Here is a 24,711-nt window from a genome sequence, read left to right as displayed (position 1 = left end):
CCTGGTGGTTCCCATGCTTGGTTGATTTGTCTTTCATCAGCAACACAGCCTAGGAAGACCATTAATCCTAACATAGTGAAATCAAATTTCAGATTTGATAGCAAGAAATGATAAGATAATAATCGTTCATTGAGAGTGCAGAGAGGCAAGTGGGAACACACAGAAAGATTCCCAGGAAGTGATACATTCTGGACAAAGTTGAGATATTTGCATGGCCCAGTGAAAAGAGAAAATAACTTCAAGAGTCAAGCTAACGTCTCAACTAGAAGCATGCCCATTCTTTGGTGACTGGTAGGGGAAAATGCTTATGGGAGAAAGCTAAAGGAATACATTTTATTCACTACCTTTCTTCCACACAGAAAGCTCTTTTTGCTTTGCCTGTGAATTCTGGGAGAGCAAGAGGCTGTGGTTGTAGAATGAGGGAATAAAAGATGACAGATCACTGGTTTTCCAGAGAGCAGAGCAAACTGAAGGGAAGATGGAGATGCTGATAGCCTTAACAAAAACTGAACAAATAAAGCCTTTCCCTGGAAAAAATATATGTATGAACTATTTAGCTGGCATTAAATATTAAAAATGAATTAATGAAAACACTCAAAACACTTTATTTATGCAGGAACTTTTTCCCCTTTAAAAAATGCTGTTTTAAATCTCAACATAACTTCAGATGTGATCTAGGCAGAAGGTAGTGTGGTCTCTGGAGGAGTGAGTACTAAAAGAATGATAAGTCAAAGTAACTTCCAAGTGAGCCTCTTGTCACCTCCTGCTGATTCACTGTGGTAAGAAGTGTCCAATTTTTATTCCATGATTGAGGGATTGCTAGGTGACAGATGCTCCCAGTGAGACCGAGTATTTCCCAGCCCCTGTACATATATGGGAAGGGTTAGGAAAATGAAAGCCATTTGCACCTGATTCTGACACTTCGAATCTCCCTTCCCTGCCTGGGGGCTCTGATAGGGAGGAATAACACCTTCCACCTGGCATTGCCTCTGAGTAGCTTTGTGTGCTCCTGTGGGCTATTATGTTGATTGTTACTTTGGCTTCTTTGGCTCCCAGCACCAGCTGATGCCCTGATGTGAGTCCCAGTTGGGCAGGCTCTATTGCTCAGTGCTGTAGCTGTCTCCAGGGCATTGTTCTTGAGACTTCCAACAGGGCAGATTTGTGCAGTTGGCCCATCTGGACAAGATCTACAACAAGTAGAGCTTTGTGCAATAAGCTCATCTCCATAGTCCACCCTCCCACCCTCACTACCCCCGCCTTCGGGCTGCAGCAGCCTGACACCCCATCCCCTCCATGGAGAGTATCAAAGAGATACTCTCTGCCCCTTTCAAAGGAGTATGGCTTGTGGTCTCTCATTGATTGGCACTACCTGGACAGAAATAGAAAAACAGGGGTTCTCTGCCCTTCTCAATTCAATCTGCTCCCTTATGCCAGTTCTTTAATTTAAATCTCTTTGGCACCAGAGTAATAATATTGCCAATAAAAATAATCTCAGTGAACAGGAAAGAGCAGACAAGCTCAATAGAAAAAGGGATAAAGACAAAGCCGAGCTCTTAGTTTGATTATAGGATTTGCTTTGACCATTGGATTTATTGACTTTCAAATGGGAACGCCATACGGAGGGAGGGAGGGAAGGAGGAAGAGAGAGAGAAAAGAAGAGACAGAGAGAAACAGAGAGACTGGACTTACATGTTTAATTATTCTAGGTCCAGAGGAAAGGACAAGATGTCTAAGAGATCATTTGATCACTTCTTTCTTCCAGTGTCAGCCCCACACTTTAAGCTCTCCTGTTTCATTCACTCACAGTTGTGAGCAAGAAGGATAAAGAAACAACGCTGAATTATGGTTCTTTAACTTCCACAACTGCTACCCTGAGGTTGGTCAAATCAATGTTGATCTAGGATAGGGGTCCTCTCCGTGCCTAGTTTCTCCCCAGGAAACTTGACGCCTACTCTATCCTTAACAAGGTTGCAGTGGTACCATTATTTGCTCACCAGAAGAAGGTGAAGGACCAGGTTGGAAATGAGGGGCCCTGGAAAATAAAGAGACTTTGGAGAAAAGAAGAAACAAATTAAAGCCCAGCCAACAGAAGACACTCTGTGAATAGTTTCTGTATTCTACTCTTCCTGGGCTCCACTACCTTGGATCTCACTTTTCTCGAAACTTTTCTGGCATCAAGTTAAGTTTCTTAAAGAACAAACATTTATCTCTTTTTACACTTCCCAGCTGTCCAACAGACCCTGCCACCATGCTAGCTAATTAGAGAACAGAACAAATATTTCTGAGACCAGAATGTTCAGGTGGATCTGGAAGAGTAGTCTTTTTGAGATCCCAAAGTCTCTGCCCCAATTCTGACAGTGCGGAGCTTCCTAGGAGACTTGAACACCTCTCTGTTGGGCCATACAGTCACTAGCCCAGTGCAGCCTATGACTGTTCCAACCTTATCAAGAGTTGGGGAACCTGCAGCTTTGCCTTCCTCTCACTGCAAGGAAACCTGACTGAACCACACAGGGCAGCGCTTGTGGATAGGAAAAACTCTCTATTTGAGTCTGCAGCGGGAGATACAGAGGACAGAGTAATGGCCAGGCTCTGGGTGGGAGGTGGCAGGGAGAGAAGTGGTGCAGATTAAGATTACAAATGCCAGAATCTAGTAGCAGTGTTCTGAAGTCCCCACTGGAGTACTGGAAAACAGAGAAGCTCCAGCAAGGGCAGAAGGCAATCTTGGCCCTAGGAATATGGCCAAACCTTAGTCTCATGAGAAATGGGAGAGTATGGAGCAGGCGTCCCCAAACTACGGCCCGCGGGCCGCATGCGGCCCCCTGAGGCCATTTATCTGGCCCCCCGCCCCACTTCAGGAAGGGGCACCTCTTTGATTGGTGGTCAGTGAGAGGAGCACAGTATGTGACGGCCCTCCAATGGTCTGAGGGACAGTGAACTGGCCCCCTGTGTAAAAAGTCTGGGGACGCCTGGTATGGAGAAAATATAGACTATAGTAGATAAGACATCTTTATAAGTACAGCCACCGTTGGTACCATGCAGTATAGGCCCACATAGCTTTGGGACTGATAGTTGAAGTTCTGAGCGGGAGATCAGGACGGAACTGTCCAAGCCCCTGATGGAGTCTAATTGAGGGGAAAAGCCCACCCGGGAGGGAGCAGGAAGCCAGCAGCAGGACTCTGTAGCTCCCACCCTATTCACAGAGCCTGGTGAATATCTTCTGATCGTAGCACTTTGTAGACAACCCAGTAGAAGATATTGAAAATGAGGAAAGTGAAAGGGAAGACAGCCCGGGAGATGGTGTCAATTCTCTTCGCTCGGTCCACGTAGAGTTTTCGCATGGTTTCTCCTTCCCTCAGAAGAGGGGCTGGAGGTTGGGGACTATAAATGCCAGAACCTTCCATTGGACCGCCATCTCTTGCCTGCAGGCAGTGGCCCAAGCCATAGCCACGGAAATAAAAATGACTTTCTTGGATGATATCTTCCTCCTAAATTAAAAGGAAAAAAAGGCAGAATTTGAGGTCAAAGCTCAAAGGCAAAGGGATAGAGAACATGCCACACATCAATATCTCATAGGGCATGTTATGGAGACTGCGTGGCTTGGGTACACAGGCGCATTGTATCCTCTTTATGGTCACAAAACTACTCTTGAGATAGATATATGCTAAGCAGCTATACATGCTACATATGGTGTATGTTATGATTCCATTGCAGATCGGCCCCAAGCTACCCATGTAAAATGCAAAACACCATTTAGAGCCATCTAAAATCCAGTGAAGTGCCAGCCACTGTGAGAAGACATCTTAATGTCAAGTTATCTGTAACTGGTAATAAACAAAACAACCAAACTATTAGATAGTGAAGCTGAGATATTCAGTCTTAGTAAACTTGATTTTTTTTTTTTTAAAAAAAAGATGGGGTTTCACCATGTTGCTCAGGCTGGTCTCGAACTCCTGACCTCAGGTGATCCGCCCGCCTTGGCCTCCAAAGTGCTTGGATTACAGGCATGAGCCACCACGCCCAGCCAGTAAACTTGATTTTTTTTTTTTTTTTTTTTTTTTCCGAGACGGAGTTTCGCTCTTGTTACCCAGGCTGGAGTGCAATGGCACGATCTCGGCTCACGGCAACCTCCGCCTCCTGGGTTCGAGCAATTCTCCTGCCTCAGCCTCCTGAGTAGCTGGGATTACAGGCACATGCCACCATGCCCAGCTAATTTTTTGTATCTTTAGTAGAGACGGGGTTTCACCATGTTGACCAGGATGGTCTCGATCTCTTGACCTCGTGATCCACCCGCCTCAGCCTCCCAAAGTGCTGGGATTACAGGCTTGAGCCACCGCACCCGGCCCAGTAAACCTGATTTTAATGGCTTTCAAAAGCTTCAGAATTTGTTTCCCTTTTATATTGTATCTTTGAAAATTTATCTCAACTTGAAGCTGAAAATTTCAAAAGTTTTAAATAACCCAACGGGTTGTCCAAATTAGGATAAAGCTGATCACACTCTATTGCAGATATGTATGCTTCTCTGCAAATCAGCAGAGTTGACATAGGGGTCAGTACATCCAGGGTAACTTTTATTACCCAAGGCACATTGCATTGATATACAATGCATACATTATGATAAACACATACCCAGTGAGGGATAAATTTTATATAAGCACTAAGTAATGTGGCAGACTGTCGAAAGCCCATTTTCCAGTAGTTAGCTGACAACCTTCAGTAGCTAAACGCAGCTGGGAGCCGGGAAGTAAGAACAGATGAATAAAGTTGAGAGAGAGAGAGAAAAAGAGAGAGCCAGAAAGCCAAAACCTCTGAGTGTCAATATAGAGAGCTTTACTTGTATGAGGCCCTCAGACCCCCACTCACAGACTACTTAGTCTTATTTTATATGTAACCCTAACAAGCCTAATTTTATTTACTTCTAAAGAACAGAGTTAAGAAATGCTTCCTTCAAAGATGGTTGTAATTTCTTAAGTATTTATGGTTTTAGAGTCAAAGCTTCAGTTATCTAAGAAATCACCTGAAGAGCAATGCCCCCTTGGAGGATGACGCAAACTATCATCTCATTTTGCCCTGGACAGAAGAGGTTGCTGAGACTTGGGTCTTTCAGGGCTGAAACTGGGGATGTTCAAGGCAAATCAGGAAGAGTTGGTTATCCTGCGGCTACCTGAGGTATTTACTATAAATTATAAGAAAAAGTTATGTATAGGCCGGGCGCAGTGGCTCACACCTGTAATCCCAGCATTTTGAGAGGCCAAGGTGGGTGGATCGCTACTTGGGAGGCTGAGGCAGGAGAATTGCTTGAACCCGGGAGGCCGAGGTTGCAGTGAGCCAAGATCACGCCACTGCACTCCAGCCTGGCACCTGGCGACAGAGCGAGACTCTGTCTCAAAAAAAAAAAAAAAAAAAAAAAAAGAAAAAGAAAAAGAAAAACATGTGTATAGGTATATGCCATAGATATATACAAAATGTGGATAAAGTAGATTTTAAACACTGTCCCTCTCAGTTAGAGGGACACCACAGGGTCTTTATCATGGGACCTCTGCAGCTATGGTACCACATTGAAAAGTGGGTTTGTAGATGAGATGTTGGTATGGTACGTCCTAGCAACCCTTGATGATAACATCACTAAAAGCTGACATATCATCATAAGGACAGGCCTTGGTTCACCTCACATGCATTCTGTAATTCATTTTTACACTATTCTGACAGGAGAAGTGGTGCTGGACCCATTTTCAAGATGAAGAACTAGAGGCAAACAAAATATTTTGCAAGAATTTTAAAGTGAGCGAAGTAAAATGGTTTTCTCTCTTGCTTTCCAGTTCAGGGTCCCTCAGATCACCCTGTTCTTCAGTACTCATCCTGATCCCCTGAGCCCCACCCCAGCTAGAGGATGTAAGCATAGGATGTTGGCAAAAAAGCTCTGAAGGAGAAAGTTGGATCCAACTGCTATTTCTGTTTCTATAGAGGCAATTATTTTTCCTTTTCTCCAATCATAGTAAATATAAAGGAAGTTATTTGGACACATTTCCCAGGCTGGAAAAAGCCATTTCACACAGAGGAGAAAATATGGCCAATGGAGTAAGCTGCTCTTGGCTTTTTGTGACTTTAACATATTGTACCTGTTGCAGCTGGGGGAGCAAAGATGAGTGGCTTGAAATCCAGGGGTGGGGCGGTGGGCAGTCCTGCATTTGGGTATTCTCTACTTAGGCCAAAGTCTGAGGGTGTTTTGTGTGTGTGTGTGGTGTGTGAGGAGTGTGTGTGTGTGTGTGTGTGTGTGCTAGAAAGGGACAATGGAGCCTTAAATACCACTTTGTGGTTTATGTGCCTGTTGAAATAGAACTTTTTTTTCCCTTGCTATCTATAGGGGAGAAGAACTGAAAAACAAGAGAGGGAAGATATTCCAAAATCACACACACTCAAGGAGGGAATGCACAGTGTAGGAGGTAAGGTGTGGAGATGGGAAAGAGTGATATGTATTGAAGTGAGAGGAGCTAGAAAAAAAGAGATAGGAGAATGGGGAAGGAAGAGGTGCTGGAGGATGAAGAGAGGTGGGCAGGGTTCTGGGATCAAGCCCCTGAGATAACTGGGCAGTATTTTGAAATTTCTTACAGTTCTCAAGTTATTCCATGGATCATGGCAAGCTTTTTGCTCTGTCCACTTTGAGAGTCCTCTCCAGTCAGCCTATACAAGTTGGTGAGCTGGGTTACATGACTGCTGTGGCCAGAGCCTGGTGCTAAGGCCTGCTGAGGAAATGAAAAAGAGCTTCCCCTTCCTGGGGAAGCTAATGGACTAGCCGGGAAGACAGTGCAGGATTGCATGGGCAAAAAGTTAACCACTTTAGGCAGTGACATGAAAGGGGGTCACCATGCTATGGAGTTGTTTGTTGAGGAGAGAGTTGAGAAAAAAAGGCATGGGTGGCTGGCTGGCTGCTAGAACACTCGTAACTGACTCTTGGCTAAGGGTTGCCTGGAGATCATATGGATTTTCTCCCTGCCTCGATAGTGCTCCTCCCAGACTGAAGAATTCTTTTTCTCTAGCTGGAACAGTAGGGCCCAGACAGAGGTTGAACCCTCCATCAACTTTTACAGCCTGCTTGGTGCTTCCAAAATTCCTGCTACAGTTTCTGGGATAACAATGACTTTAGAAGACTCAAAAAAGGACATGATGAATGACATGGGTTTGATTTTCAGTTTTATTCAAGTTAATAATATGCCTCAGCCCACTTTCAGGCAGGCCCCAGGATCCTAAGCAAGGCCCAGGCTGCTGCTGTGACTTTGTAATAATTGAGCACTGGTCATGACAGACTCCATTATGAGCTCAGAGTCAGCCTACATATATGAGCAGGATGGGACAGGCTGTAGGCAGTTGAGGGTTGCAGGGGTTCAGGAAAGGAGGTGGGACTACTGTCAACCTGGAGTAGTTCTACAGTAGCGATGGCAGCATTTTTGTTGCTGGGACATCCATATGGGCAGCATAGCTGGTGAAAGGACTCTCGATTGGTTTGCAGTCTTTTTGTCCAAGGTAGGCATTGAGAATCCACCAAGATCAAAACCCCTATAAAGGTTAAGAGTTTGGTACCTGCAGGCAGATTTGTTTGACACAGCTGAAGAGGGGGTAGGGACAGTTAGCTTAGAAAATGGAGTGTTCTTTTTTCTTGCCCTTCTGCTAGGTGTATATATATATTTCTCTAACCCTTGGTACGGGATAGGAAATGCTTTTAGGTTTCTTGAAGAATGAGTCCTACTCCAGGACATGTAGTTGTGTATTAGTCCACTAGAGGGCGTACTGCCCAGGGCCCAACTAAAGGACTAAAGGGCAGGGACTGATACATTCAAACCCCTGGAAGAGACAGGAGTCCTGCCCTCAGCAGAAAGGGACCTTAGCAAGGGACATGAAACCCAAGAGGTAGTTTGGGAGATATTTTTAGTGCGGACATATGGTAGGGGTGCCCCAGGAGCAGCTGAGGTGGGAAGAGAGAACAGTTCTTGTGCTAGTGTGGCTCAGACAAGCTAGAGTCAGGTGTTTTACAGTGGGTTCAAAGCATTGTTTCCCATCCCCCAGAGGTCATTATGCTCTTGCCTCTCTGGCTTTAGAGCCTCCGGATTAGACAGAAAACATGGAGTCAGAGCTGAAGCCAGACCAGAACTCTGTCTCTAATGATTAAGCAACCAGTATGTAGCTCAGCAAGGCTTTCAGCTTTGCTCATAATTGGACACTTGCTTCTGTGAGGCTGGCCCAGCCACCTCTGTTGTCATGACAACTTACCTAGCACCTATTGTCTGGGTAATTGGGGGCGAACTGGCTCTGTTGTCATGACAACAAGATGTCTTTTCTATTTCCCCAGGTGATCACTCTACTCTGGAAGAAATGAGATTAATAGACAAGAGTGAGGGAGAACAACTGAAGCCCAACAACTCTAATGCATCCCGCGAAGATCAAGAAGAAGAAATCCAACAGTCAGAACAGGCAAGTGGTGGTTTTGCGATTCCAACTTAGTTATGGGGGCCCTCTTATAATGCTCCCCTGGAAAGGCACCAATGCCTGACTATTGAATTCTTAACCACCAATTAGTGTATGACAACCTGGGCTACCTTCCTCCAGGTTGGGGAGAGAGCCATTACTACTTCTCAAAGCAATCTCTCATTAGCTAACTTGGTAAGGTTCTAATACTAGCTAACATGTCTTCAGTGCTTATTCTATGCCAAGCACTGTGCCCATGCCCTTAATCACTGTACTATACTGTCTTACAGATGTCCCATTGGACAAACAAGGAAACAGAATCAAAGAGATTAAAGTACTTAGCTTAACTGTGACCAGCCTAGTACTAGAATTTGGTGTTTCTGATTGCCTCTCTAGTCCTTGCAGCCTTGGGGATCTTGGTTTGTGGGAGGAGGAGTAGGGAGGAAGGAGTCCAAAGGAGAAAGGAAGCGGGCCCCTCCCTAGTTGTACTTACCGTGCGTTGGCGCCTCTGCCTTCTTCGAAGGCGTATGAATTCTTTATGCTGACGAGAAACAAAATTGACAGCAGCGTATTCCAGCAAGGCAGCAAACACAAAGAGCAGACACGCAGCCATCCAGATGTCGATTGCCTTCACGTAGGACACCTACAACATCCAACGACAGAACAATCAACCTTCTTGGAGTCCTTCCATGGCCTGTGGAGTGGATTTTCAACCCCTATCGATTGCCTGCTGTTTTTGAACTTTATCCTGAATTTCTTCTGGTGTTTAAAGCAGCTTTCCATGACATATCACAATGTCTGAAGGCCCACATGGAAAAGATCAGACTGCCTATCATATTCCACCTCTGTGCACTCTCTACCCTCTGCTACTACAACTCTTTCCTTTTTACAACTCTTTCCCTTGCTTGCTTTATTCTTATACTTCTGCTTCTGCTTTTATCATTGTCTTCATTCTGATCTTCTGATTCTTCTCTTTCAATAAACAGCAATGAGCATGAAGATTGCATTTGTCTTCCCTCTGTTATCTCCTAGGGTCCTCACAGCCTCAGTGGTCATTGGTCAGGCAGGGTTCACGATTCCTATGTGAGACACACGAGGACATTTAAGGCCTAGAACAGAAGAGTCTAAGCCAAGATTACCCGGTGAGAAGACGGCACTAGGACCTGGAGGGTCCGAGTTTTCAATTCAGTGGCATCGCCATCTACCTAGGCCGCGGTCTTGCTGACAGACTAGGAGTTCTTTCCTTTCCCTGCAGCCCTGTTCTTCCCTTGGGCCTGTGGTTTTCCTTATTACTCTTTTGGAAAGGCTCTGCTGAGGAATTTAGCTCAGTAGTGAGCTGGGGCCTCATCTCTCACCCTGGAAAGAACAAGGTAGGGATACTGAGGGAACACCACCCACCCCTTGTCACGATGCTTTGCTAGTTGCAAGGGGCTGTTGGCATCCGCCTATCCAGTCCCTTGTGCCCTCCTCTCACTACTTTCCTTGGCAGCCTCTATGGACTTTCGTCTCGCACTTTCTGGCCTCTTCCAGGCATTGCAGCTGGTTGGGGCCAGGAGTTGGGGACAGAGCTCAGGTTTACATCTTTTCATCTCTTCAGCCAGATTACCTCCTACCTAGTTTTGAGCTGCTGAGCTCACCACATAGGACACCCCGGCAGGAACAGGATTTCAGACAGGCCACTTTTTTCATCAGCCACTGCTATGATGGGAAGTGAGGGTGCTGCAGACCCCAGGTAAGGAGCAAGTTTTGCTGGATAAATAAATCCTCTATCTCAGTGGTTCCTAACTGGGGACAACCCTGCCCCCCACCAGGGACATTTGGTAATGTTTGGAGACATTTTTGGTGGCACAATTTTGCAGGGCGTGGTGGCTACTGGCATCTAATGGGTACAGGCCAGGGGTGCTGCTAAACATTCTACAGTACACAGTTCCCTGCCTGGCCTTCAACATACACACATGCACACACACAGATACACACATACACACACATACATGCATGTATGCAACAAAGAATTATTTAGCCCCAAATATCAAGAGTGCTAAGGGTGAAAAACCCTGCTCTAACTCTTTTAGGGCAATGTCACTGAGATGGTGGCAGTGGGTTACTAGGCAACCCTGATTAAGCATCCCTTGGTGTCTTCACTTTGCCACTTACTAAGAGGGCATCCTATTTCATTCACCATCTCTCAGTCCCACAGTGCCCCAAGGATATCAAATACCTGCTATCAAGATCAATAATGAGGTAATTACTCATTATTGTAAACGATGGCCACGAAGGTCCTTAGACCATCAAAGGAAAAGACACCGTAAGCACTAGCAAGAAAGTCCTGTTAATGATGAGCATGTCAATAATACATCTTAAACATCTCGGCCGGGCGCAATGGCTCATGCCTATAATCCCAGCTCTTTGGGAGTCTGAGGGGCAGATGACTTGAGCCTAGGAGTTCGAGATTATCCTGACCAACATAGCAAAACCTGTCTCTACTAAAACCACAAAAAATTAGCTGGGTGTGGTGGTACACACCTGTAATCACAGCTAGTGGGGGAGGCTGAGGTGGGAGAATCACTTGAACCTGGGAGGCAGAGGTTGCAATGAGCAGAGATCGTATCACTGCACTCCAGTCTGGGTGACAGAGCGAGACTGTCGCAAAAATAAGTAAATAAATAAATACATAAAAGGCCGGGCGCGGTGGCTCAAGCCTGTAATCCCAGCACTTTGGGAGGCCGAGGCGGGTGGATCACGAGGTCGAGAGATCGAGACCATCCTGGTCAACATAGTGAAACCCCGTCTCTACTAAAAATACAAAAAAAATTAGCTGGGCATGGTGGCACGTGCCTGTAATCCCAGCTACTCGGGAGGCTGAGGCAGGAGAATTGCCTGAACCCAGGAGGCGGAGGTTGTGGTGAGCCGAGATCGCGCCATTGCACTCCAGCCTGGGTAACAAGAGCGAAACTCTGTCTAAATACATACATACATACATACATACATACATACATAAACAAGCAAATAAATGAATGAATAAATGAATCTCAGGAATCTGTCCACTTACTATCCTAGCACAACTGAAGGGTTGCAAGTTGTTTTTTTTTTTTTTCTTTTCTTTTTTTTTTTTTGAGACAGAGTTTCGCTCTTGTTACCCAGGCTGGAGTGCAATGGCGCGATCTCGGCTCACCACAACCTCCGCCTCCTGGGTTCAGGCAATTCTCCTGCCTCAGCCTCCCGAGTAGCTGGGATTACAGGCACGTGCCACCATGCCCAGCTAATTTTTTTTGTATTTTTAGTAGAGACGGGGGTTTCACCTCGTTGACCAGGATGGTCTCGATCTCTTGACCTCGTGATCCACCCGCCTCGGCCTCCCAAAGTGCTGGGATTATAGGTGTGAGCCACCGCGCCCAGCCCTGGGTTGCAAGTTTTGTGAATGGTCTCCTTGCATCTACTCTTGCTACCTCCAATGTTCTCCAAATAGCAGCCAGAGTTGTTTTCAAAATGTAAATCTGATTATATCACTCCCCTTTATGATCCTTTAGTGGTTGTCCATTACCCTTAAGATACAGTCTATGCTCCCCTTACCATGATATCTAGCCTTTGCCCACCTCTTCAGTTTCATCACACCCCTCGTAATCTATGACACCTGTGGTTTCCCAAAGAGCCAGTCTCTTCTATCCCTTCTCCCATTTACCTGGATAACTTTTACTTATCCTTCAGCTTTCACTTTAGATGCCACATCTCCTGGGAAGCCTTCCCTAATCATCCCAGTCTGTGTTGGTTGTCCTACTATATGTGCTTAGGTCAGCTATAACTTCTTAGCCTCCATCACATACTTGGCCATTCCCTCCACTAGACTGTGAGCTCTTTGATGGCAGGGTCTGTTTCTATCTCAAGCACTGTTCTGCTTCCAATGCCTAGCTGAGTTTCTGGCGCACAGTAAATATTTTTTTGAATGAATAAACGCACAAATAGATGGTTTAGCAACATGTGTATATGTGCTGACTTCTGCTTGCTCTCTACCCTCCTTACTACTACTTGCCCCAATAGCTGTAGGCATTTATTTAGATGATAGAATCTAGACAGAAGTGGCTCCTCCCCTACTGCAACTTTAGATCTAATCTGCTAGCCTCTGGAATAAATTTCCATTTAGTCCTTCCATTCTTTGAGCTTCCTGCAGTAGAGGAGATCAAAGGCCTGGCAAAGGGATGATAGTCAGTGCCTTTGGTGGCTCCATAAAGGCAAAGTAACTGTTGTTTCCTGGAGACATGAGGAATGGCCACTCCAGCTGAGTTCCCTTACAAAGTAAGCCTCTGCCACTCTCGTTCTGGACACTAGAGTTGTATTAGGGGTGTGGGATTGGTGTGGCTTTTGGAAAACCCCGGCCTGACCTCATGGGGCTCCCACCAAACTTAATGTTGCACAAACTCAAGAGGGAGCAGATAGTCCCTGACTTACTGAGTCCCTTGCTCTGAGGGGCTGGCTAATGAGGCTATTTAGTTCAGAGTGTAGGCCTGGATATTTTGCTTAACTGGCCAATGAGGCCATGAAGTCATTAAAATCTGACAAGAAGGTACTAAATGCTACAAACAAACAACCCTCTAACAAAGTTCATTTTTTCCAAATGAGGAAACTAAGTGATTCCTGGGAGCAGATGGATTATGTTCACTCACAGGAGGGAACCAGAAAAGGAAGTTCTCTTGGCAAGAATAAGGCATAAATTGCAGTACCTCCCTGCTTTAGAGATGAATCGCCTTGTGTGGCAGAGGCAATAAACTAGGGCAGAGTTCTTCGGTCTGAACTGCTTCTTGGCTTCTGGCCTCCTTACGAGATCACTATCAAAACACGACCATCACAGCCTGCTCTGGCTGTGTAGCCCTTCCTAAGTCCAGCCTGCCTCTCGGAGCCTTGTCAATATCCCTGCCCATCTAGGAAACACATTTACAGTAAATGATCTCTGACAAAGTTTCCTGTGACATGTGATTCTGATCTGAGTTTTGTCACCATTTAGCCCTATAGGGCTTTGGACCACCTCAGAGGGTTTCTAGCAAGTCAAAAATAATTGGGGACAACACCAGCTGCTTTAGCCCCAGATTCATCACTCAGTTTTTTTCAATGCTGACACCTGATAATTAAAACAATAGCTAACATTTATTGAGCGGTTGTTATGTGCCAACCACTGTCCTGTGTGTTAATACATTATTTTTTGCAATAACCCTATGGAACTGATAATATTCTTTTTTTTTTTTTTTTTTTTTTTTTTGAGATAGAATCTTGCTCTGTCGCCCAGGCTGGAGTGCAGTGGTGTGATCTTGGCTCACTGCAACCTCTGCCTCCCAAGTTCAAGCGATTCTCCCGCCTCGGCCTCCCGATTAGCTGGGATTACAGGTACACCCCACCATGCCAGGCTAATTTTTTTTCCCTATTCTTAGTAAAGATGGGGTTTCACCATGTTGGCCAGGCTGGTCTCGAACTCTTGACCTCGTGATCTGCCTACCTTGACCTCCCAAAGTGCTGGGATTACAGGTGTGAACCACTGCACCTGGCCGGAACTGGTAATATTCTTATTCCCATGTTACAGCAAGAAAATTGAAAAGTTAAGGAATTTACCTAAGGTAAATCATTACTAGGTGATGAGCCTGGGAGGCAAACCAAGTCTGTCTGACCCTAATTTCCTACTCCTATCCACTATTGCCCCCTCGCCATGTAGCACATTTATAAATTCACCATGAATGTCTGAAATTATCCCTTGTGTAAGCCCCAGTAAATAGTCTTAGGAACAAGTACTGAGAGATTGGAGATCATAGGGCCTGGTTCCCAAAAAATCAGTGCAAGAGGGAATATTTTCATTGTAAGATCCACAAGGAACTGTGTTGCTTTTGCTTCCTGTTATTTCTCCATAACAAATTTCAGTAGCTGGAACATAGTACATGCTCAATAAATATTTACTGAATGAATAAATGGCCTTGCTCCCTGATTTGTTCAGAGTCTTGCTGACTGTAAGGACTTTGGGGTGACCTCTAAATTCCCTACATGAAGACATGAGGCAGGGAAAATCTGTGCCCAGTCCTATCAGCACAAATCTTCCTGCGTAATCAAAACATCACTGGGCCCGGCCAACTGGAGTCCGCTGACTTTAATTGTTATTTGCTGCCTCAAAATTTTCTCATTCCAAAAGAATGGGTACTGTTCCTAGAGCTCTTTGTGACAGTTTCTAATTTCTGGTACCGTAAGAAGACAGAAATAGGTTCAAAACTCTGATATTCTTTTGGTTGTTTCTCATAAGGCATGTCCTTAAGAGGGTCATTTTACCACTCTGGGTTGTATTCTCCTCATCTGTATTATGAGGGAATGGGTCTTTCTACTTGCTGAGGATCTTTTGATCTTGGACATGCTAGTATTTCCTGAAGAGAGTCAAAGTAAGGCACTGCCTCTCCTAATTCCCCAGCCAGACAGCATCCCTAACTCCAGTCTCCATATTGTTAGCAATGTTATTAGCAGTATGTTACAGGGGGAGAGAGAATGCAGGACACCAGCTCTTGCCCAGTGGCTCTTCTCAACCTTAAATCCAAGGTAAATGGTGAGCAGGAGGGCATAGTGGGATGAATGGGAAATGGGGTGCTCTATGGCAAGCAAATTCCCTTGCATGTCTCTTCACCTTAGGCAAAGAGGCCCGGGAGCCAGAGCTCTGAGTGGTCATGGTGAGCACGGTGGTGATGCCCAGGCCCACACGGGCAGGGGCAGCATCCATGTTGATCCAGAAGGAGACCCAGGACAGGATGACGATGAGTAGGCTGGGGATGTACATCTGAATCAGATAGTAGCCCATCTGCCGTTCCAGGTGAAACTTTACCTCGATGCAGGTGAATTTCCCTGCAAGGAGAGAGGTAAGGTGTCAGGCCTCAGGTCCCCAGCTGTAGCTGAGCCTGAGGGGATTATGACAGGACTAGGGCAGTCCTTTGCTGACCAGCCTCTGGGCACCTCAGCCGGGCCAATGAAAGAGCCTTTCACAACAGCCCTAGGTAGTACCAGATGTATGTACTAAGGAAGCTCGCAGAGCGACCATCAAAGACTTGGCCTCCTGCTCCCAGCACTTTGATTTCCAACAGAAGGCCTTTCGAGTGAAGTACAAAAGAGCAGGAGGGCTCCAGAGTCAGACTGCTTGGGTTTGAATCCTGAACCTTTTGCTGCGTGCCTTTAGGCAAAACACCCAAGTTTTTTGAGCTTCAGTTTCCTTGCCCGTGAAACAGAGTAATGATCCCAGCTCCATCACTGGGCTATTGGAAACACTAAACAAGATAATATATTTGAGGTGTTTGGCACATAGGTAGCTGTCACTATTGTTATCATTATTAATAAGGCAATTAGCTTAGACTCCACTTCTTTCTCAGCAGCCATGCTTGTGCTTGCTAGTGCCCCAGAAGCTCTCTAGCAACAGCGGTTCGCTGGGATAAACACTGTTTGTGTCTTAAGCAAGTGAGAATATCCGGATAGCAAACATCTGGAACCAATGCCCAACAGAGACCAGCTCCGGACAGCAGGGACCAGGTTCCCACAGAGTATCAGGATGCAGCATTCTATTCCACCAACAAAAAGTGCATTGGCCCAGGCACACCGACCAGTGCTCCGCCTTTTTTACCATCCTTCACTTTGCTTTCCAGGGCCCCAGGGCTAAGAAAATACTAGCTCAGCGCTTCTTTCAGAAGCCGAGGCTCAGGATAATCCCAGCAAAAAGGAGAAGATGCATATATTGTTATTTTATTCTGGCCTAGGTCTAGCCTTAGCAGGCCTGCTTGATTCTTCAAAGCCAGTGATTTCGTCAATGACTGATTGACGAAATCAGCTTTGACATGTTGTATGACGCTGTGACCTCTTACTGTTCCCTGAATCCACCTCACTTTATCCTACCCCGGGATTCTTGCCATGACATGCCTTTATCAGGCATCCATATTTTCTTTCCCTTCTTTCTTTCTTTTTCTTTTTCTTTCTTTATTTTTGCAATAGCAATTTATTTTGTGTTTTTAATTCCAAAATTAAAACTTGTTTAGTATAGAAAATATGAGAAGTAAAGAAAGAATAATAACATTCATAAGCTCACATTTATCAAACCCCGACTAAGGGACCTGACTTTATATACTTTCCTCATTTAATTCTATAGCAACTATTCGGGGCAAGTAAAATTATTATCTCTCATATTACAGATAAGGATATGGAGGCACGAAGAGATTAAGTCATGTTTCCCAAGGGCATTCAACTGGTAAATGATGGAGCCAGAATCCAAACTCAGCTCTATCTGCCTCCAAAGTTCTTGCTCTTATCTGTTGTATTACATTAATTTAGAGACATTTAGTGCTACTTCCACCCAAGGTTTTTCAATGCCTGCTTTTGGTTTGTTTCTTTTTACATAATATAAATTGTTCTTTATTTACACCCCTGAATCTTACCTTTTTTCACTTGTACTTTCCCACATTGACATAAGCACCTTGTAACCATCCCTTTTAACCTCTGCATGCTAGTCCATCAAGCAGATGCACTGTGTAATTTACTTAACCTCTGCCCTACCAATGGGTATTTAAAACAGTTCCAAGTTTTTGCTAATATAAACAGCCACCCAGGAGACCCCTTGGGGTCTAAGGCCAATGCGATATTTTGGAATAGTTCCATATAATACATTTCAAGGAGTAGGATTCCTGGATAAACAAGTCAAAAAAAATTTTAGCTTCTAGATTAAAGTTTCTCAAAGTATATTCGCTGGACCGCCTGCATCAGAATCCTCAGGACGCTTGTTAAAATGCAGATTTCTGGGCATCACTCCAGGTATATGTAACCATAATCAGAATCTCTGAGAGGTAGAGCCCAGGAGTCAACATTTTAATAGACTCCCCAGGGGAATATAATGCACACTGAAGTTTGAAAACCACTGACCTATATACAAATTGACAACTTTTTTACTCCAAAAAGTTTATATCAATTTCCATTTTCCCTTGCATTTTCTAAATTCTGGCCTTTTCCTCTTCCCATTACCCACACCCCCCCCCCCCCGCCCGCCACATGCATGCGCACACATATTCATGGGGCAGCTCTCAAAACATATCAGCCCACCATGGGAGGGACCCAGGATCTCCCCTCTTCAGCCTGCTGCCCCTATTTCAGGGTCAGAGCTCCTCACAGACAAATTGTCAGGGAAAATGTGTAGCCAGCAATTCTTAGAGAGGCTGCAGGGGGGCAAATGCTCAGGCTGGGAAAGCAGCCTTCACTTCTTAGCTGACATTTCACACCTGGAAGTTCCTGAGAGCTGGCAGTGGTGGCGACAGTGGGAGGCGTGCACCATAAGCTGGCCACTGCCCTCAGGGTTCAGCATAGTCACTTCCTACTGCCAGATGTGGATTCCCCGCTTCCACACAAAGCTGACCCCAGGAAAAGTGGGAAACTTTCCACCCACTGTCATTTGCTCTGTAGCATACCACAGGAACAAGAACGTGGGCTTTGGAGTTGGAAGGCCTGGATTTAAATTCTGACTCTGCCCTTTACTAGCTGTGTTGCTTGGACACTTGATTTAACTAACTTCTTAGAACCTCAGTTTTCCCTTTCTGAAAAATGGTATTTATAATCGGTATCACAAAGAGATAAGGTATATGAAGCACCTGGCCCCATATCTGACATAGGATGAATCTTCGATAGAGGTGAGCTGCCTTGTCCCCTTGCCTCGCATCTGAAGATTTTCCTGTGGCTCACAGCCAATAAAGATCCTGGTTTTTACCTGTGTTGTAGTGCTTGGTACAATAGCCTAGATCCTTCTCATCCCGCAAGATAAACTGGGGCAGAGTCAGCCCCTCAGCCACTTGGACAGCAGGAGCATCTTCCAGCCACTCAAACACGAGGTCATTCATGGTGTAGCCAACTGAAAGTGACAGAGATGGCAGAGGGCTGCAGAGTGTGGGTGTTGGGTAGGGGCAGGGGTAGGATCAGAACAGGCAGGAGAGAACAGGTGAGGAGTAAGGTCTGGGGTTTAGGAGCTTCATGCTCATCATGGAAAGGGAAATTTTTCTGGGGAGGACACTTGGTCAGTTGTCTCATGGGCCCATCCCGAGTGGGCAGGTGAATCAGGAAGATTACAGACTTTTCCCCTACCCTGTTCTCAAGCTTGAGAAAGGCCCAAAGAGAAATTATTCTGGCAGACCTAGAAAGCAGGTCAAAAGGGTTGGAAAGATATCAAGGAACTCAGCTGGGAGCTTCCTGCCGTACCTCAAGCCCAGGGGAGGAAGCATGTGTACCAAACACATGTGTTAAGCTGAGCTAACCTCAGAACCAGGGCTTCTGCCACATCACGTCGGGGAGGAGAGAGCTATTTATATCCTGCCAGTCATCCATGGGACAATGTGCATACCATAGATCCCAGCCAGGACCTTGAGTTGGCACAAATTTAAAGCTAGTATCTGAACATGCCAAGTTATTCACATGTAGCAGTTCAAGAGGGCTCATGCCATGTATAGGACCGTATTCGCACATGTCAGGTAAGAGATGGGAGCACAAACATCAAGGCTCACAGATATCCAGTGTTGGGCCCTGACCCAGAGTAACTCTGCCATTTTGGGTGAGTCGCTTCCCCTTCTGTAAAATGGGAGTTATAGTAGCGGCTCTACCCACTTTTCAGAGTTGCTGTGAAGGGATAATGAGAGCTTGGATGTGAAAGTGGTTTAAGCACTCTAAAGAGCTGACCACATAGGACACATTCTATTCATCACAGTTATTTTATGCTAGAAACAGCCTTACAAGCCTTCTTCTGTGAACCTCTACTGGATGGCTCCAGATCTCATAGTCTCTCCCAACCCAGGAGATGAGGAAGGACTGGAAATAAGTGATGGCCCAGCCTCGTCATCCTTCAGTTCCTCTGCACTTTGGGCAGCCCCTCCAGGTTGGCACCCCTGCCACAGAGGAGCCTTTGGCTGACCTCTTCTCTCTGGGCACTGTCTTGTGCCTAGAACTGTCCTCTCCTACCTCTCTACAAAGGTTATCTGTGTTTGTGGGGAATTGGGGCTCCAAGAGTGCCACCACCTTGCTCACCCTGGCATTTTTATAAGCATCTTCAATGTCTTAACTCAAGGGAAGTAAAGGTAAAACTACTTCAGGCACTGTGAGAGGGGACATACCTTTGGTCAGAGAAGATCCCACTCAAATTGCCCCCTCAAAACAGCACAAACACATCTGTCCATAAGGCTGATGCCTTCCTGTTCCCCAGCCCCGCAAAAATGGCCAGATCAGCAAATAGTGTGGGGATGAAAAACACACTGGGCTAGGAGCCAGGGAGCCCTGGTTTCTAGTCTCATCTCTTGCCAAGAATTGGCTGGGCATCCTTGAGCACTTCTTCCCAACTCTGAGTGGCCCTTTTCCTGTCTGTGATGTCATGAGGTTGGGTTAACTGGCTGTTATTCCAGGCCCTCTGTGACCCTCTAGAGGCACTTACAGCTCTCCAGCTGCATCGTGCAGGTCTGGATGTCCATGGGGAAGTTCTTGAGGTCCATCGGGCAGGACAAAATGAGAGTCAACCTAGTAGGTACAGTGAGAAAAAAGTGACATCGGCTTACTGGGGCCCATCACAGCACAAGAGAACCCTCCTCCCACCTCTCAGTCTCCATCTAAATTCTTCCCCTTGACACAAACTCTTCCGGCCATCCACCCAGTGCACCTGATACTGTAGAGCACATTCCCATTCTTGAAGATGCGTAGTAATTTGTTGTCCGTTGTCACCTCATGGAAGTTGGCCCCTTTCTCATTGGCAAAGAACAAGTCTGGCTTCCAGATAGAGTCCAGCATGGAGGGATCAAGGTCCAGAGAGTTGTCAGGATATTCTTGGTAGGACAGGCGCGGGTCATTCCACTGTTGCCGCAAGAAGACATTCACCCGGTAGTCCTGGGAGGGTGCAGATACGGGCCCATTAGAGGCATTGCCATTCCCAGGGGTCCAGCAAGCCTGTATGAGCAGGAGAGTCATGAGGAGGAAGTGCTGGGAGCACATCTCAGGGGCAGTAGGCATTTTTCACTGGAGAAGGAGCCTCCTCCTTTGGGCTGATGGCAAAAGATGCCAGCTTGCTATCTGCTGGGCTCCTCCCATTCACACTAGGCTGGAAGTGGGGAGCAGGAAGATCCCTTACCATGGTGGTCTCAGTGACAGAGCCGAAACTGTTGATGAAGATGTTGCAGGTCACGTTCACGGGTGGGCCTGAGGGTAGTAAAGCACAGGCCATTGGCGGGGCATTCCAGGAGGCTGGGAGCAGTTTGCAGAACTCCCTCCCTGAGCTGAAGGTCAGGGCACTGCTGTGAGAAATCAGTGCCAGCTACACAGGCCCATAGGAAACGGGGAGGAGAGGCCTCTTCTGAGCTGTTAGAACTAGCTCTACACCTCCAGTCTCCTTTCCTTAGGGGAGGGAATAGAGGCTGGCTGAGTAGTGTGCTGCCAAAGGTGTGTGGAGGGAGGGGTTTTCATAGGATGAAGATTTCTTACCTTTAAAATTGGGCCGAATCCTGGCATCATATCCAGATGTTCGCCCCATAAGCTTGTCTAGGAAATCAGAGGGGGACATGGGCTGGGATCCCTTGGTCCCAGATTTGACTTTCTCTTTTGCCAAGGCCACCCTGGACAGGAGAGATAAAGAAGTCTGAGGCCAGTTGTATTCTGCATTTATCACAGTTTCCATACCTCTCAGGCAGGAGGAGGGAAGAGGATGGGTTTCTGGATGCCATTTGCAAAATGAGAACAAAAACAGCCACAAGGCAACACGCAGCCTGCCAGTTAGTACTAGCAAAGTGTTTTCACAGACAGTAGGTCTTCTTACCCTCCCAATTCTCAGTGAGATGGGGTGAGGACTGTTATTCCCATTTTACAGGTGAGAAAACTGAGGCTTCAAAAGGAGAATTGACTTGTTCAAAGTCTCAGAGTTAGTGACAGAGTCAGGACTCAAACCCCAGGCTAAGGCCTCATTCAGTGTTCTCTTTCTGAAGGTACTTGGAAAACACCCAGTGAGTTATGTCTTATGGGAGATGACGTGCCTGCCTAGCCTAGTCAAGGATGGGAAGGGCTCAAGGACAACTTTTATTTCTGAGAGTTGCTATCAGTTGCTTGGGTTTTATGCTGGGCTGCTCAGGAAGGACCTAGGACCCAGCTTCTGAAGAGAGAGTTTCGGCTTCTGGCATGTGCTCCAGCAGGAAGCTCTGAGCTACATTTCAGCTAAGGGCCATGCCACTGCAGGCAGGTGAACTAGTGTTGGCAACTACTGTGGGGGAGCAGGGCTCTAGGGACAGGGGAAAGCCTCCCGGTAGGGTAGACATGCTGAGGTCGACTCCCATCTTCCCCCTACCAACAGCTTGATTTTGAGGAAGGAGCCAGCGTGCTTTGGCATAGCTTTAGAAGCCAGCTCCTTTCTCCCTAACAGGCTTCTCTCTAACAGCAGTTAAGCCCCTTCCATATGCCTACTTGCCAACTTGCCAGCTAACAGATAAACTAGGGACCACAAGCTCAGCAAAGTCTTGGGGACAAGAGCAGTCCTCAGGGCCGAGCTCAGCTGGACTCCAGGCTGGGCCAGGCACCTCCTGCTCCCTCCTGCCTGCTGTCATTGCTGTATAGCCGGCTCCACCACTGTCACTGCTGCTAGGCACGGGGGACTCAGCAGCAGGGTGACTGCTATCCTGTTAAGGACTAGTCTCCTTTGAGCCAGTGGGCTCCTCTTTCCCAGTAGATCCATATACCATTCAGTGACCGATAGAATAATAAAAATACCTAAGGTACCATGCTAAATGCTCTGCACACTCTGTCTAGTTTAGTTCTCACATCAGTCGTCTCGACTAAGCATTGTGATTACCCTCATTACATAGATGAGAAGACTAAGAATCAGCAAAGTGAAGTGACTTCTTTCCAATCATGCAGCCAGTGAACGGTAAAGCCAGGATTTGAATCCAGACCTATTGACTTCAAAACTAGCTCTATCTATCACAATACTATGGTTCAGGCAGCCCAAGGTGGGTTGCCAAGGAGCCTGTTAGGGAAGGTCAGTGGCAGTCCCACCCTGATCTTCTAGAGTCCTGCCTCCTTGAATCTTCTAAACAAGAGGAAGCCCTTACCCTAGGGACAGAGGCAGGCTCTGAAAATCCAAGGAGGCTGATGGTGGTGGTGGAGCAAGCAGAACTCTATGATTTCACCATAGGATGTCCAAGCTAGCCAGGTGCTGCTGCTGCTGCTGGCCACCTGCCACCTGCCTGCTGGGAGGCCACATGGCCCTGCATGTGGAGAAAATGGACCCTCCCGACCGTCCTCAGCCCCACTCTCAGGTCACCTCTCCTGCTAGTCCTAGTCCTAGTATCCTGGGACAGGCTACAGGCTTAGCTGTCTAGGGTCCCATCCCCCATTGCAGCCCCCTCTTCTGGGGCTAACTTGTCTGAGAGCAGAGTCACTGTGTGCAGCCACTCCTTCCTCTCTTTCATTCCTGGAAGGTCCTAAACACTGACAGGACCTCAGAGGATCCAGAGCTGACAATCTTTCTCATGCAAAGTTCTAGGGCGGCATGGGAAGAGAACTCTCCCTCTGGTGCTCGGTAGCTGAGTGACCTTGGGCAGGTCATTCCCCCTCCCTAGATCTCAGATTCCCTACGTACAATGAAGGACTTGGACTCCAGACTCTATAAGGGTCCGTGTGGCTCTAACTGCTTCTGCTCTCCAAGCCCCAGTGGGAATGTGGCCACTGGAGCTTGGGCGTTGAGGCAGCCTCCCCTCCTGGAGAGCCAGCAAGGCCCCATGTGGTGCCCCCTTCTGCCCGTGTCCTCCTGTCAACTCCAGCTGTGCTGCCGTTCCACTTCAAGCTGCTTTTCACTCTTTAGAAGTGTATTGCTCTTCTCTGCGTCCCTGCCTGCCTGCCAGCCAATGTGTCTGCAAACAGTGGGGCAGGAGGCTTCCCAGAGGCAAGCGGCCCTGGGGTGTTTCTTGGATTAAGAGGAGGAAGAGGAGGAGGATGCTGCAGTGGCACTGACCCTCTCCACCTTGGGAGGCACGGCTCTTACGAGCAAGTCAGCCCAGGCTACAGCCGTCTTTCCTGCTCAGCTCACCCTGCCAACATAGGCTGGCTCCTCTTCTAATGAGAAAGGGGCAGTTGGTGGGGGGACATTTACAGGGAGCCCAAAACATGTCTTTCCTGCAAGTCCAGGAGGTGACTCCTGCTTTGTGCCCCTCAAGGAATAAAGAGCAACCAAGTGAGCACAGGCAGGGTGACTACAGGAAGTCCAAAGAATGTCTAGCCCAGCTCCATTCCGATGTGGTCTTGGGCAAACCCCTGCTACTGAAAGCCTCTTGGGCTGGCATTTGACAGATGTTGCTGTCATTTTTAGGGATCTGAGCAGTGTGTGGCCCAGACAATAGGGAAACAGGGTTAGGTGTCTGGACAGGCAACCCCCATTCTCGGGCTTAGTTGCCTAGCCCCTACCCAGGCCCGGGAAACTTCCACCTGTGCAGAAACATTTCCAGCATGACCAGGGCCTTGACCTCGCTAATAAAAAGCGCCTGGGGTCCTAATTGGGGGAGGGTGTGTCTTCCCTGAAGCCCTCCAGACTGCGGGCTTTGTACGAACTTAGAGGAAATTGTGCCAGATGCCCAGCTTGCCCATCCCCCTCAGCTGGTGTTTGCATGCACCTCCTTTTCACCCCCACTTAGCTCACCTGAGGAGGACCTGCCCTGGCAGGGTCCAAAGGAGAAGGAAGGAGAGGGTTGTCATTCCGCGGGGATCTTGGAGCCCTTTGTCAGCCTGGCTGCCAACGTGAGAGGGGTATCCCTGTAGGAACGCCAAAAGTACAGAGCCTTTCTCCAACTCGGGCTGCTCGCAAAGAGCCTCCTCTCTCTCCTCTTCTGCCTCTTCTCCTCTGGCCTGTCTGTACCTGCCAGGGGCCAGAACTGTTCTTCTGGAAATTATCCTGACACAGATAACCCTACTGGCTTCTGCTTGGGCTCGCCTTGGGCTCCGGAGGGCCTTAGCCTGCCAGCCGGGAGCTAGAAAAAATTCTCTCTGGACAGCAATCACTCTCCAAACCCTGAAGAGTCGTGGAGGGGAGGGAGAAGGGAGACTGGTAGGAAGATGTTTTCCTGCCTCCCACCTCCCCCTAGATGCACCCTCCGAAAGCAGCAATTTAAAGGCACAGTCGGCAGCAGCTGGAGTGGGGTTCAGAGCCTGCCTGTGTGCTGGGGAGGAGCTTGGGCTGCCGTGGCTGCCTGGGGAGGGCCAGAGGTGTTCTGT

At 47.2% G+C, this 24,711-nt stretch overlaps 1 protein-coding gene and 1 long non-coding RNA gene across 2 annotated transcripts; one reads left to right on the top strand and one right to left on the bottom strand.

Moving 5' to 3' along the window:
* Positions 1 to 1,563: 1,563 nt before the first annotated feature.
* LOC101038439 (glycine receptor subunit alpha-4) lies at positions 1,564 to 24,476 on the bottom strand. Its single transcript, XM_003944296.4, has 9 exons — positions 24,140 to 24,476; positions 20,944 to 21,074; positions 20,594 to 20,661; positions 20,129 to 20,352; positions 19,907 to 19,989; positions 18,203 to 18,343; positions 15,101 to 15,315; positions 8,951 to 9,100; positions 1,564 to 3,485 (listed from the first exon to the last, which is right to left on the bottom strand). Exons 1-9 carry the CDS (start codon positions 24,193 to 24,195, stop codon positions 3,195 to 3,197), a joined length of 1,359 nt encoding a protein of 452 aa, XP_003944345.2. The 5' UTR covers positions 24,196 to 24,476; the 3' UTR covers positions 1,564 to 3,194.
* On the top strand, positions 7,357 to 9,456 carry LOC141582804 (uncharacterized). The gene is made up of 3 exons (XR_012515706.1): positions 7,357 to 7,518; positions 8,342 to 8,463; positions 9,025 to 9,456. It is a non-coding gene; the product is annotated as an uncharacterized LOC141582804 (long non-coding RNA).
* Positions 24,477 to 24,711: the final 235 nt, after the last annotated feature.

Source organism: Saimiri boliviensis, chromosome X (assembly GCF_048565385.1).
Source record: "Saimiri boliviensis isolate mSaiBol1 chromosome X, mSaiBol1.pri, whole genome shotgun sequence".
NCBI lineage: Eukaryota > Metazoa > Chordata > Mammalia > Primates > Cebidae > Saimiri > Saimiri boliviensis.
The sequence above is the reverse complement of the archived record's forward strand: the minus strand, read 5'-3'. Positions and strand labels throughout refer to the sequence as shown.